The sequence below is a fragment of the Hippocampus guttulatus genome, chromosome 1, assembly GCF_054856545.1.
Source record: "Hippocampus guttulatus isolate MCC_2025c chromosome 1, RoL_Hgut_1.0, whole genome shotgun sequence".
Classification (NCBI taxonomy): domain Eukaryota; kingdom Metazoa; phylum Chordata; class Actinopteri; order Syngnathiformes; family Syngnathidae; genus Hippocampus; species Hippocampus guttulatus.
In genome coordinates this window covers 21,827,027-21,842,286 of record NC_141261.1, presented here as the reverse complement: position 1 = coordinate 21,842,286, position 15,260 = coordinate 21,827,027, and the positions used below count along the sequence as shown (strand labels likewise).

Below are 15,260 nucleotides of genomic sequence, written 5' to 3'. Positions count from 1 at the left end.
CTGCGGCCGCTCCGCAGCGAGGCCCATAGAGCCGCTGTGTCGCTATGCTCTTTTTAAGATTCAGCCCTTCTGACAGTTGCTCGTGAGGGTTCTGCTGGTGCTGCCACCGCTTGTCTTCAGGCCCTCCGGTCCGCTGGTCCCTCTTCTTTACACACAGCGGGCATTTCTGTCTGGCGGACATTCAATGTCACAAGAAGTGGCTCCTCATGGCACTTTTTTTTTGTTTGGGGGGGGGGGGGAGCCTCTCTGCTCATTTCAAGTATTGTAAGATCAAAGCCATCAGGATGAGCAGCAAGGACAGCTGCAGTGCCAAACATTGAGCATGCAACAAGGGTTGGGGGGTTTACTTGAACTTGAATTCACTTGACAAAAAAGCCCGATGACCTTTTGTTTTAAGCATACTGGTGTTGAGTCTTGAACGCAGGGAGCTGCGTATAGTGCACTTGCCAACGTAATGGTGGTTGGAGCAGACACTTTGAGAATGTGACAAAAAGAAGAGTTTGGTTGATGAGATAGTTACTAATGAAGGAGGACGATGAAAAGCAACAAAGACTGGAGGGGGTGGGCCCTAAAATGACAATGGAACATGTGGGAGTTGAGGTTGCCAAATTGGAGACCCTTGGCAGGCAGTGTTTAGAAGTTGCGTTTGCTGCCCTGCAATGGAGTGGGCCTGGTGACAGTCAGAGCGCACTGTTCCACTTACTCTGTTATTAACGCCAGTCAATTAAGCCTTAATGACGGCAGATGCGTAGTCCAACTTTCCAGCAGAAAACCATGGAAGAGAATGGCCTGTGTGCTACATGTGATGGATGACCGTGCAGTGCTGGGGCGTATTCGGTCTAATTGTAATGTCAGCGCATGTCGGCGGCGGCAACTTCCAATGAGCAGAGATGGACAGCTCCTATTGAGTGTGTGTGTGTGTGTGTGTGCTATGCAGGCAGACGCTGTCATCGCTCCTGTAACGGACGGTGCTGGGGTCACCAGGACGACCAGTGTCAAACCTGTGAGTATGCAACCACATCAAATGCATTTTTGAGAAGTATTCACTTTCCTGATTAAGGAAAAAAAATCAAATGGTTAGATTTGACCATTTGAATTCCTTATTTGCAATAACCTATTTGGATACTTTGTCTTGCCTTTGTTTTTTATTCTTGACTTGAAGTTCTTGTAAAGCCAAAATAAATGTATTTTAAATGTGGCAATGGAGAGGATCGTGAGCAACACTGGCAAATTAAAACAAAAATGAGGCTTCAAAATCATGAAGAATCAAGCCCATTTTCTCCGCTCGCAAACTCAGTGGGCATATCCTCTAAATGTGCTAAAAGCGCACCCCCGCTAAGCTTTTAACTCTCAAATACTCCTACTACATGAAAAAGAGATGCTACTTCATCTCGTAACTTTGTGATGCCTACACATTCATACGTGTTTGAGCCACCAGTCAGAATCCACTTGTCATCCAGAAGACTTTGACCAACACGAGAATCAATTCGGTTCCTCTCAGTTTGCAACAGAATGCTATTATATTGCTCCTCCTGTTTATAAGTTAGCAATATTCACTAGTTTCTAAGGGTAGCCATTTTACTCTCAAGTTCTTATGCTAAGGAAATTGGGACAAATACCGCTCATACCATTTAGCCAAATTTAAAAAGGTGATAATTAACATGTAATAGCACCGGACTTGAATGAATGGCACAGTTGGACATCAATCAAGATTTATTTATTGATCTGTCTATCTATCTATCTATCTTTCTATGCGGTAGCTCATCATCACAGCAGAACTTTAATTTCAAGACAGAATCAGTGAAGCTCCATGCTGCAGCATATTTGAAGCAGCAGCTTCGGAGCACAACAGTAATTTCCAGAAGATAAGCGGCTTGTTCTAGGACAAGAAAAGTAAAGTCTTATACAAAACTTTTGGTCAAAGAAGGATTCGGGTGACCTTTTGCTTGTGAAGCCCCTAATTTGTATCTGCCTGAATTTCATAGCATCGCAGCATAAGCGTGTCAAGGGTGGTGATATTGTCTCCTTTTTTTGTTTTGTTTTAGAGTGTGTGTGTGTGTGTGTGTTTGTGTGTGTGTGTGCGTGCGTGCGTGCGTGTGTGTGTGCGCGTGCACGGCAGACCTTTAAAGCTCTTCTCTTTGTGGGCAGTGACGAAGACGGTGTGCGCAGAGCAGTGTGACGGTCGATGCTTCGGGCCGTACGTCAGCGACTGCTGCCACCGCGAGTGCGCTGGCGGCTGCTCGGGACCCAAGGACACAGACTGCTTCGTACGTGCACACGACCTGCTCACATCCCGGCATGCTTCTCGAGCGCGTCCTTCCGCGTGTCCTCTCGTGCGTGACATCCCTGTCATTTTCCAGAGTGATTTACTTTGTTTACGTCGTGATGCATTGATTGTCATTTCACAAGGCGGTAAGAGTCTGCTGCGCCGGCGCTCTTCAAAGTGCAAATTGGTGATTCATTGTTCCAATTAATATCCCTCTTTTCACCAAGAGTCGGCCCTGTGCGGACCACCGCTGCTCAATGTGCACTCGGAGGTGTGATATTGTAGCTGTAATTCACAGGAAGGCTCATCCAATTCAATTACTGCCGTTTCGGACTGTGGCCACTGACGACAAAACGCTTAAAAGTTTTACGGCAAAACATTTCAGCATTTACATGCTGGCAGCGGATAGATGGCTCCAATTTGTCTCCCATTTGTGGCCGCAAGCATGATTAACACGTTGCGTAAAAATGAAATGCAGCTGTAATCGTTTTTCATTCATAACAGCTTCTGTGAGAGAAATATGAACTTCTGATGGCCTCCATAACTCCTGTGCCCCGCATGGTAGCGCTCACTTGTATCCCCGACACCCTAGTTTATGCCTCTTTCCCCCCCCTTCTTTTTTTTTTTTTTTTTTGCAGGCTTGCACCAATTTCAACGACAGCGGTGCATGTGTGACCCAGTGCCCTCAGCCGTTTGTGTATAATCCCACATCGTTCCAGCTGGAGCACAATCCAAGAGCGAAGTATACCTATGGAGCCTTTTGTGTCAAGAAATGCCCCCGTATGTTCACTTTGTTGAATTATTACTGAGCAGTGAAAGTTCACAAGTGTCTGCGCACGTAGCGATTGTTGTTTTTTTCGTCAGGGTTCATTAAAGGTTGCAAAGACGCTCACCAGAGTTTTTCTTGTCACCATCAAATGTTGAACATGTTCAAAATGTCTTTGCGATGAGTGAGCCTGTTCCAAAAGCAGCCATGCAAGCCCAAGCCGTGACCGCCATTACCTCCACCATGCTTCAAAGATGAGCTTGTGTGTTTTGGCTCATAAGCAGATCCTTTCTTTCTCCATAGGTTAGCCTTTCCATCACTTTGGAAGAGGTTAATCTTGGTCTCATCAGTCGAGAACAAATTACCGTATTTTCACGACCATTCGGCGCACCGTATGGTTGGGCGCAGTCTCATTAATGGGTGCAATTTCTGTATTTTACACATAGACAAAACGCACTGTATTATTGGGCGCAATTTTAAAGTGGTAAAACATACGCCAGCTTAAACATACGGCATGCATGCGCGCACGCTAAAAACACGTTAGCTTGTAGCATACGGTAGCATGCCAAGACATACAGATACAAGCTAAAAACACGTTTTTAAAAAGGCAACGGAAGCAAAACTGAGTTCCGTTGTATTTTATTTAGCCATTGTACAATGTACTCACGTTTTTCGATCAATCATCACCCAGAAATCAATCAAAATCCTCATCCTCTGTATCAGAATTGAACAATTGTGCAAGTACCGGTAATCCATCAAAAACGCCGTGTTCCCTCTCGTTGACAGTCACTCTGATTGCCATGTGGCTCCACAGAAATGATGCCGGCTTTGCCAAAAACTCGAACAACAGTGCAAGCAGACACGTTCGTCCAAGCAGCCACAATCCATTTGCAAATTGTGGCGTAACTCGCCCGGCGCTGCCTCTCACTCTTTGTAAAGTCGTGTTTGCCATCGATCATTCATTGTTCCCATGCCGTTCGCAACTTTACTTTGAACGCCCGGTTGATGCCGATGTCCAGCGGTTGGAGTTCTTTAGTCAAGCCTCCGGGAATAACGGCAAGCTCAGAGTTCATTTGCTTGACTTGGTTTTTCACCGCTGCTGTGAGATGGGCACGCATGCCAAAAGCATAACCGATGGCTTGAAGTTTGAACTGAGCTTCGTAGGCGTGTCTCTTTGTAGAATTTATTTTCGGGGGTTCTTAGAAACCAAAACCGAAGTTGTTTTGCAACAATGCACATAGCCACACTCTATACAGGTGTTGGTACCTGCTTGTAGCGTCCCTTTAGCATCCACTTACACGCCCACCCTTCACTCATTGGCGGACTTCTTCCCCGCATGCCTGTCACTCACGTCTGCCTTTTCTCTCTCTCTCTCTCTCTCTCCATATATGTATATATACACGCCCACCCTTCACTGATTGGCCGACTTCTTTGCCGCATGCCTGTCCACAGTCACTTCCGCCTTTTCTCTATATAAACAGCTTGTCGGCTGTCAGTCAGGTTTTGGAACTCAGCGCATACACAAGACGCTCTGCATCATAAGGCGTCCTGTCCATTTTGGAGAAAATTTAAGACTTTTAATGGCGCCTTATAGTCGTGAAAATACGGTATTCTGAAATTTTAGCCGCTCCTCTCTGCTTTTCTCCCAAGGTCTCTGGTCATCATGTTTGCTTACCAGCAAATCCAGCTCACCCAGGTGAAATCCAAAGTTGAAAACAAACACTATCTGTTGTTTAAAGCAAACCATTTAGAAGGTGACGGTCATGTTCCCCAATACTTTTCCTCCCATGAAAATTGGGTGGCTTCAATTGAAAGTGCTCTGTCCTGAGTCGTTCAACACGTCTAGACATGAATACCATGAAATAAAAGCTGGAATTCTCAGCTTTTGTCTCATAGCCATTTTTGGCTCTGAAACCCAAATGTCTTCAGACAAAAACAAAGGAATTGACCTTGCTGTTCCAATGCTTTTGGAGGGGACTGTAACCGATTGTTAAATTGGACTCACTGCATGCCAGGCATCAAATCTGGATGACCATTTGTTGGATGTCACAGCTATATACTTTCAAATATTTGCACACAAGTCATGCTTTCATCTGCAACCTGAACAATGGGTCAATTCTCACCCCCCAAAATTCTACAAATTATGAAAAAATATGTATACTCCCAACTCTGCAATCCGCCAAACCGTGGCCTCAGATTTAGAGGAGCTGACATCCTGGCAGCTTCACACACTCAATGAAGCACCCCAGATCATCTGCAAATAGTAAAATATGAAAATACCGCTTATCCTGTTCAGAGTCTCACTTGAACCTATCATGAGAAACGGAGAGGGCACAGTGACGACACCTGGAAAAATTATTACCATGAACCAGACAAAAATAAATAAATAAAGTCGCTCTCTTATGAAGTGATGGGAGTAAAATCAATGCATATACATATGCAATGGTTTCCTCCATCTTGCTTCCCTCGCTGCCCTCATCAACAGCAACATATTCTATGGCTTGGATCTTATGGCAAACATGATTCAAATTCCCACCCTAAAGGCATCCTTACATCTGCATGCTAATGTATGCAAACATCTTCTGTGTGCTTATGTCAGATAACTTTGTGGTGGACCATAACTCCTGTGTCCGAGCGTGTCCTAGCAACAAGATGGAAGTGGAGGAGAACCGCATCAAAATGTGCATTCCCTGCACAGACATCTGCCCCAAAGGTAATCCAAAGCAGGAACCTGCCTTATTTGCATTGCACATCAATTTCCTGCACAGACGAACAAAACAGCTATTATGCCATTATAAATTGGGCACATTGTCAGGGTTTTTCGACAGGAAGCCAAAATTGTAGTAAATGTTTTGTCTTGCTGTCTTTTGTTCTAGTTTGCTTTTTTTTTTTTTCGAAGGGTGCGGTTTGCATAACAGGGATCGCCTCTCACAAAGAGCAAGGCCAAAACAAAACATGACAAATGTAATTTTATTGTCCTTTAAGAGGCCTTCTTTCAGCTCTTGCACTTTTCCAGGAAATCCTCCATTGTACATGTATTTTTCATTGCCATAAGTGAAAATAATTATTATTTTCATGTGGTTCGCTTCATTTTAATGGGGTTGCTACAGGAAAGACTTCCATATAGAAACACTGAGTGACATCATAAGACATTAGACATGAGTGGTATTGTATCTGACTGAAGTAATCTCCCCAGTGACGGGATGAAAGGTACAGCCAGACCGTGCAGGAAAGTGGGACGTAAAAAGACATTCTACAGCAGAAGAATGTATGCACGGTGATGCAATCCCAGATGATTTGGAAATCATGGTGATACCACGTGGCTGTCTGGAAAAAAAAAAAAAAGAACATTTCTGGAGAAAAGAGGAGCTCTGGTTGCCCAACATCAAAGATCAGATTGCAAAAATAGAAGGCATTTATATTGCTGATCATTTTGCTTTGTAAAAATCTCATCAACAGGCTGAAGCAAAAAAATCTTCCCCCCGCCCTCTCCATCCTCACAAGAGCGCAGCTCTAAGTATTTAGGTTGCAAATAAATGTAAGCGTTTGACACTTCCAGTGGCTCGAACTCTTCCAGTTTGATGAAACGAGACAAGATAGCCAACGTGGTATCTGCATCAATCCCGTCTCAGGCCAAATCTGTTTTATGTCCATTCTTCAACAGCCTCAGCAAACTCTTTTGCATTTGTCTGCTTGTAAACAGCTTAAGCAGCTGTGCCGTTTTCATCTACCGTATAATAGCTTTATGATATCAGATCAGCAGTAGCTCGTGAGAATTACTTTGAAAGCTTGACATCAAAATATGATTTAGTGTTATGGGTTGCTTCGACGAAACACTGACTTATCAAGTGTAACAATGGCCCCAAATGTGTCTCTTTCACTGGAGTATACACTTTAGCTTTTTGACATCTGATGGCAGCTGATGCTCAATATGTTTGTTAAAATGGTGCCTTTTTCAAGTGATGTTTTCATGAATGAATGGGCTCTAGTAATTCGGTCTAAATGACTCTGACTCAGAGACCACATGTCAGAGGTCCCAGTGCTCTTCCAGACATTTTTTTTTTTAATTAGGAGCGTTATTGAATAGATTATTTTCCACTTCTCGAGCACTGTCAAGGAAAATCATTTTTGAATATGTTGGGAATGGATTTATGTGTGTATGAAACACAATTCACCCTGTGGTGATTTAAAAAAAAAAAACAGGACTGAGGAACATATGCGTAAGGCTTTCTATGTGAATCAGTTCACAGTAGATCAAATTATGAGACAAAGAAAGTCCTTCCTCTTTCCTCAAGAGAAATATTCAATGAAATTCTCCACCCCGCTCCGAAAATGAGCAGCAGTGCCTCTCAAGGGTGAATCTCCTGGGTTTCATCGTCATGCAGCAGCGAGAGGTTAATGAGGGAGAGCCAAAGGAACTGTGGGAAATGATAACAAATTAACATTTCAGATATGAAATTGGCTGGTATAAATCACGATCAAAAAGGGGTTACGGCGCTTAATGCCAGCCTTATTCATCATCACCATTCCTTGCCTTGGTGAGACACACACGACGGCAACTGTAATTAATGCAAATGTAATGAATTTATGATGCGGAGTTATTGTCTTTCATCAGAGGAATTTCAATGGCTGGCCTTCCTCTTGCAGCAATGTGTCATTTGAAACAAAGTGACATCCACTTCATCGCTTCAGATGCACGGGAACATGAGGATTAATACATTAAGTGTGTTTGTCTTGCCAGTGTGTGACGGCATCGGGACAGGCATCCTGCAGACCGATCAAACAGTGGATGCCAGCAATATTGATCAGTTTGTCAACTGCACTAAAATCAATGGAAACCTCATCTTCCTAATCACCGGCATCAAAGGGTGAGCTTCACACCACGCATTGTCTTTCTTTTTTTTTCTTTTTTGACACTAAGTATGTTTTAGCTTTACCTGGATTGAAATGAATGTGTAACCCTGTGTGAACATGTGCAACCTTTTGTACTTGCTTGAATGTAACCCAATCTTAGGATGGTATAAGGTTGCAAACAACACGAGCATATTTCTTTTGTGGAAATCCAGTTGTGGGGGGAGGTCAGTGCGAAATATTCCCAGTACTATCTATCAGTGCTGTCACTGTGACCTGAAGCTTTCCAAGTGGACCAATAGCTACTAATGGAAATCATATTGAACGTTTCAGTAGAAGAATGCCGACTTTGGCAGAAGAACATGTTTCCCTCACAAATGAGATTAGCGTGCACAATATGTTGAAGATTAGTGTTGGATTCTCCGTGTGTCTTCACTTCAGGGATATGTATCGCGGTATTGGACCGCTGGATCCCGAGCGCCTCAACGTGTTCCGCACCGTGAAAGAGATCACAGGTGAATGAGTGACCTTGCAAATAATGGTTGAATATCATGAGATGACAGTTTGTGTGTGTGTGTGTGTGTGTGTCTGCGTGTGTGTGTGTGTGTGTGTGTGTGTGTGTGTGTGTGTGTGTGTGTGTGTGTGTGTGTGCGTGCATACGAGTGCACATGCGCACCCGTGCATGGGGATGTGTGTGTCCATTAGCAAGCTGAGGGCCTAAAGGGATGAGCTCGTACACAAACCCTTTGTCATATTAAAGTGTGGCTAGCAGTTGAGCCAAACAGCTAATGGAGCGAAACTGCATTTTCATAATGAAAAGCCGAGCAATAAGAAAGAGCAATAGCCTCTCGTTCTCAGTCATCCTCAGCTTCCTCGCTTTAATTTCATTTCCACACATGCTGATGCCTTATTATCTGTCATTAAAAGCCAATGCCATTCGATAAATTGAGCCCCATATTAAATCTGGGCTTTAAATGCGTGTGTATTGTCCAGTTCCTTAAATGAATGAGCTCATCTTTGAACTTTGCATATTGACCAAGACTCATTTTAGTTCAAGATGATGGTGAATAAAAAAAAAAAAGAATTCAGTGATGTTTAGTCATCAAGGTACCCTTTGTAATCCCAGAATTTTGGAGGTTAATGTGAGGTTAAAGAGCGGTATTGTCTCCAGGTTACCTCAACATTCAATCTTGGCCTGAGAACATGACCGATCTGAGTGTTTTTTCGAACCTGGCAACCATCGGGGGGAGATCCCTTTACAGGTATGAACACATTGCCATGGAATAACGTTATGCACACTGACATGAAAGTACACTTTTATACTACTCATATGATCAATGACAGTGGTGTTGTAATTGTGACACTGCCTCAAAAGCTTTCGTGGAGGGAATAGCATTGTCTTTGGCTTTTTTTTTCATCATGTCACATGTGACAGAAAACACACTTATGAGTTTTATTGTGACAGCCTTGGTTTAGAGAGATCATATTTCCACTTTCCTCGCCTCATTTGCACATTCCAGATGTCACATCGCTCTGTATGCCACCCCTTACAGTGGAAGCGGTATCTCGCTGCTGATTTTGAAACAACGTTGGATCTCCTCACTGCAGTTCCAGTCGCTGGATGAGATCAGCGCCGGCAATGTCTACATTTTTAACAACAGCCGCCTCTGCTTCTACAATACTGTCAACTGGACTTCGTTGTTCCGGACGCCGACCCAGAAAGTGCTAATCCGCAACAACCGCGACCCGAAGGAATGCAGTGAGTGTGGTGGCAGGCTTATTGTGTTTCAGTAAATATAGATCAGGTGACAGCCAAGTAAATACCATTATTGCGACCTCAAAGTATTTATCTCATCAGTCAGTCAGGATTTTTACGTAGTGTAATAAAGAATAATGATAAATAGGATAAAAGAGCTAGATGTGCGCTGACATAATGAATAAATACCATAAGTGACACAAATGGCAAAAAAGTGGCCTCTGCTCTGATCAATTTTTAAATGGCACCTTTCCATTGTACTGTTCCATTATGACACGGAAGTGTCAATTCTCTGTTGATCATTGTACAAGCATGTTTAGTCAACTCTGCTATATTACCTTGACAAAACTATGCTGAAAAGTGGCATGGTTTTTATATATTTGTTTTATTATATTGCATATCATGGGACGGGGCGGCCCGGTGGAGGGTGGTTAGCGCGTCTACCTCACAGTGCAGAGGTGCTGGGTTCGATTCCGGCTCCGGCCTTCCTGTGTGGAGTTTGCATGTTCTCCCAGTGACTGTGTGGGTTTTCTCCGGGTGCTCCGGTTTTCTCCCACATTCCAAAAACATTCATGGCAGGTTAATGGAACACTCTAAATTGTCCCTCGGTATGATGTCCATCTCTGTGTGCCGTGCGATTGGCTGGCAACCGGTCCAAAATGACACCCGCCTACTGCCCGAAGACAGCTGGGATAAGCTTCAGTACGCACCACAACCCTTGTGAGGATAAAGCGGATCAGAAAAGGGATGGATGGATATCATGAGACCATTTAAAATGAAAATACCAAAAAAAGTTCACAAACCCGAATTCAACCAGGGAGCAAGTCGAGAGTCATGAAGGGCTATGGGATGCAATGGTGTATTCCAAAGTAATTTGTACATTCTGAAGTCCATACATGGGCCACCCCTTGCTAAGTTCGTAAGTATGGTGTGATGTTGGAAATGTCTCCATGGGGTCTCCTCCATTAGTCTCCATACATCTCTGTCCACTGACTGTTGACAAAGGGTTTGGTCCATCCAAGGATGATGCTGGTGCAATCAGGGAGTGTGTGGATAAACAGCATTGATGTTTCAGTTCGCCTGTATGTAAAGACTCCCATTCATAGGGGAAAAAAATAATACATGCTCACACAATATCATGCATGGAGTCGTGTCCATTATCTCCATGACATTCAAAATGAAGCATGCAAAGGTGAGGTTGTATTTTGAATCTGTTTGTTTTCCCGCACAGCCCAGCAGCGCATGGTGTGCGATCGGATGTGCTCTGACGAAGGCTGCTGGGGCCCGGGGCCAGACCAGTGTCTCTCCTGCCACTACTTCAGACGGGGCCGCACCTGCGTTGAGTCCTGCAATCTATTTTATGGGTGTGTAATAAATGCAAAAGTAGGCTAACTGCTCACACGCACTGCATATGAGCTGCTAAAGCGTTTTCCACAATACCAGAGATCTTTATGGTTCCCGAAGACACATTAATTCCCTTGCAAAGAGGCATGCATGCCAAGCAGAGGAAATAAAATCAATTTAAGCGACTTTGATATATGACAATGAACTCAAACTGCCCTCAAGGGCTCTGAAGGAGAGTCTAATTGCCATTTGCTGTGAATGTAATGAGATGAACGAATATGAAATTTTGCGCTCGCATTTGGTCACCTGCACGGTGGACCGGCCATTGTGGCGAATTAACTTGAATATTGTGCTGAATTATGATAGTTCAGGCAAATGTTCACAAATGAGCTAGAAAATGACTGACAAAAGCCACATTTGATGTTATCGAGCAGCATAAATAATTCCACTCAGGTCGTTGCTGGATGCTGCCGGGAGGCACATCAAACGAATGTGTGGCAACTCACCCGAGAATAAGATCTTTGTAGATGTGCTTTCCGGATTCTTCCTTGTGAATGAACCAGGAGATGTTGTGAATCACCACACTTGAAAGCATCTGTCTCAAATATGACAATCCCATCAGCGTCGACAAAAAGGTCACTTTTTCTGAAAGTGGTCATGTCAAGTGTTACCCCGATGGGAGGTGGATGCAACTCCTCCCATTTGTGCCTGGGGTTCGACGCTTGAGAGCGAGCAAAACCTCCGTCGGTGTTGACTTGTTGCTGGTCCTTCTCGAACACCGTTTGTGAGGGGGAAGCTTTGAAGTTGTCAGGAAAAACAGATCAGTGCCAAAGCTTTGAAGGAGACTGGCGAGGGAATGACATGTGGCAGCGAGCGGCAGAAGCTCCTTGTACTGTAAATGCGGCCACTGCAGTGTATTGCAGCTTGCTGTTGCATTTCTTTGCGCAAGTGTGAAACCAACATGTCCTTAAAGAACAGGCGCGCATGTTTGAAAGTTTTCAAAATACATCGATGGGTATAGGTATGTTCCATATGTCGAGATCTGTTGCTATGTTTATGATGAAAGCTGTAAAATGCTGTGGAGCCAGGCACTAAACTTAGTGGTTTGCTATTTTGGTCACACAAACATCTCCTCTTTGTGTGCAGACAAGGATTATGGTGTCATGCAATCACATCAAATATGAAAATAATTTATCGTTTGGCAATAAATCATACATTCTAATAAAGTTTAAAAAAAACAACAAAAACAAGAGATGGTTATTGTGCACCAACAATAGGTGATGACATCTAATTTGATGCAAGATTTGATCCGTTTTATAAATGTGATGTCAGACTCTCTTGCTAATATTGTATTTCTGTGTGTCAAATGTCAGACTACACCTCAGACACTTTGCCAGTTCATAAAGAGACAGACAACCATGTTTAGATTTAGAGTTAGATTTTCGTGGTCACATGATGCTAATTGTTCTCATATTTTACTGCACCTCAATTCCATTTTTTTTTGCCCATTTGAAGAACATATCTGTTCTTCATTTATTGATTTATTGAATTCTTTATTTGTTTTCCCTATGCAGTGACAACAGTAAAATTCAGACTTTTCTTTTTTCAAATCTGACGTGGGCCTATTTTGAATGTGGATATAAATTGAATGTGTATGTGATGCGTTTGTAGGATGAATGCTCATCCGCACACATCCGACTTATACCTCATCAAAAGCTCTATATGCTCTCCCCGCGGATGCCAGAGAGTACTTGGGAGACTAAATACTTGAACATAATTAACGTAGAGAAGATCATCTGCTCTGTTTTACTTTTTCAGCAGTTGCTTGTTTGCTGCTGCTGTTGTTGTTCCCCGCAATGTTCCTCAGTGCATGGTAGAGCTCTCAATAAATGTCCATATCTCTAACGAATATATTTCGAGTTTTTAGGTTTGAAACCTAGGTCTCTCAGCTCACCCTTGTCACGCGTTTCCGTTGTTAATGAGGAAATACACTTCATTCCCATTAGTTTCTACGTCTGTTGAATAAAACAAAGGAAGAACAAAAGGCTGAGAATGCACGCAAGGAGGGGAACGTCTGATGCTATCCATTGAGAGTTGCAGGGTGGATTAGCGAGCCGTTGAATGTGTTTAATTAAAAAAGTAGCTCTGGTGGGTTGGCCGTGCTTTTTTGGGGGGGCTGGGGATGGGGTATTGGCCACAGTCTAATCCGTCATCAGGACAATCCCCGCCCGGTGGGGCCTTGGTGCGGCCATGAAGGGGCCAATCAGCAGGACCAGTTGGACTAAATAGAAATAACTGGCGAGAACGCCGCTGCGGTGGTCTTTGTCGTTCTTCTCTGTCTGCATTTAACAAAAGAGATAACTGCCTGGTCTAAAGAATTCCCCAGGATACAGCTTCCAAAAGAGAAATATGATTACTCTGGAACGGGGGGGGGGACAAGGGAGAAATATGTAAAGCGAGCAATGGGAGGGTTTTTTTGGATATCATGAAAAATATGTCGTTAGAACGGGGGGGGAAAGGCTGCGACAAGCTGCTGCAATTGTTACGAACCATTAGAATTAGCCAATAAAAGATACTCTGACTTAGCCAAAGGGAGAACTGGGATTTCATTTTCACTTTTATGACTCTTTAATGGGATACAGTTGAACTCATGAGGGTATAGTTCTTTACTTTGAAACCCATCAAGACACCAAATTTGTCAGGATCGCATAAAAGTATTTTGTTGAGCCTCTCTTCTTTTGGAGAACCGCACTTTCATCAGCCCTCCCCTGTGAGAGAGACGGCTGCTTATTTGCAGCTGCATGAGCCTCCCTACCAGGGTGTCCATCAGCTCATCGATTGCCCTGATGGGAAAAGTGTTTTTGATCAGTGGCGGTTGTTATTGACAGCTGCAGCCCTCGCCTCGCCAGAGCAGCAGCACTTCAAAAAGGCAGCATAATTCGCTGGTTTGGACACAAACAAAGGAGACACTCATGGATCGAGTAGATATGCACACATGGCAGGATTCGGCAGCATGGCCCGAATTGCGGTGCGGCCCCTGCTGTTGTAGTAATAGTGTAATAACCCAATATTTGCCTTGAGAAATGGAAAAACAAAACCATAATTATGAACTGCATCTCAGTAAACTGCCTCAACTCCTAGCGCTTCAGAAGCTGCAAACAAAAGAAAATCATCTGTACTTGTGCACACCATTTCCTTCCCCTTCCTTCACCCTCTCCTAATCAAACACTGCCCGCTCCCTGGTGGCTTCCCTGATCGCTCATATCCTCCCACCAGCTTTACCGCCTCCCTCAGTGCATCGCTTTGTGTTTGCCACGATTTAAGAAGCTGTTCATTATTCATAGGCCTTTCTCTGCCTGCCTATTGACCAGCTTGAGCCTTTAACTTGATCAAATAGTCAGTGGCGGATCGTTGCCCTCTCTGCCCTCAACCGGAGGGCACTCCGGCAGCCGTCGCAATTAAAAGTCTGGGAGAAGAGAATGGAAGACGCTTGATCCGAGCTATCTGGATGCGTCATGGCATGTTGGTTGAAATCAAAAGGCTCCTATGTACGACTTGTGCTCATGTGCACAAGATGTACTTGAAAATCCCCACTCAGTATGCTCAGATCAATATTTCAACATGCTTTCAAATTCATGCATCACAATTTCTTCCCCTTCTCTCGATCAGGGAAGGGCGTGAATTTGCCAATGGATCCGTGTGTTTGGAGTGTGATAGCCAGTGCGACAGGATGGACGGTAACGCCTTGACGTGTCTTGGGCAGGTAAGAAGCTTTTACTTGCAATTTTGTTGCAGGACTGAAGGGAACAAATTATGATCGGTTGCAGAGTCGAAATTGTCTTCGTCAGAATTGTCTGCGGTTCTCCGGCTTGTCCCTCCAAAACATTCTAATTCTGTCCAGAATTGCGATCAAGGTCAACATGTCAAAATGAAAAAGGAATAAAAAAACGCATGATCAGTTTTCCATTAGCTGTTCTTTTCGAACATTTGTGATTTGATTAAAAACACACACACACACAGAACATACTGTGCTGCAGGACGAATTCAGTGGACGCCGGTGCTTGTTGAAGTAAGACAAGCACAACAGGCCGAATGTGACATGCTGGTCTCTGTTGACTAAAAAGCCGATCAGCCACAGACAATCTTCCACACCAATAAAGTACATGTGGGGAGCATCTGTAGACGCACTCTCATGCATTCAGATGTCGATATGTTTGCATTATGGTTGCACATGCATATTTCAAATTTCACACTCCTAGCATGTGGATGAATGTGCC

General features: G+C 43.8%; 1 protein-coding gene across 2 annotated transcripts in view; it reads left to right on the top strand.

Moving 5' to 3' along the window:
- LOC147210970 (receptor tyrosine-protein kinase erbB-4-like) overlaps nt 1–15,260 on the top strand; it is a 166,240-nt gene that overhangs the window by 112,619 nt on the left and 38,361 nt on the right. For both annotated transcript variants that reach the window (XM_086119524.1, XM_086119515.1), the window contains exons 5-14: nt 938–1,003; nt 2,149–2,267; nt 2,905–3,046; nt 5,632–5,745; nt 7,774–7,900; nt 8,325–8,398; nt 9,055–9,145; nt 9,437–9,642; nt 10,871–11,003; nt 14,653–14,746. In XM_086119524.1, coding sequence (XP_085975650.1) covers nt 938–1,003; nt 2,149–2,267; nt 2,905–3,046; nt 5,632–5,745; nt 7,774–7,900; nt 8,325–8,398; nt 9,055–9,145; nt 9,437–9,642; nt 10,871–11,003; nt 14,653–14,746 — 1,166 coding nt within the window. The remainder of the gene's footprint in view (nt 1–937; nt 1,004–2,148; nt 2,268–2,904; nt 3,047–5,631; nt 5,746–7,773; nt 7,901–8,324; nt 8,399–9,054; nt 9,146–9,436; nt 9,643–10,870; nt 11,004–14,652; nt 14,747–15,260) is intronic.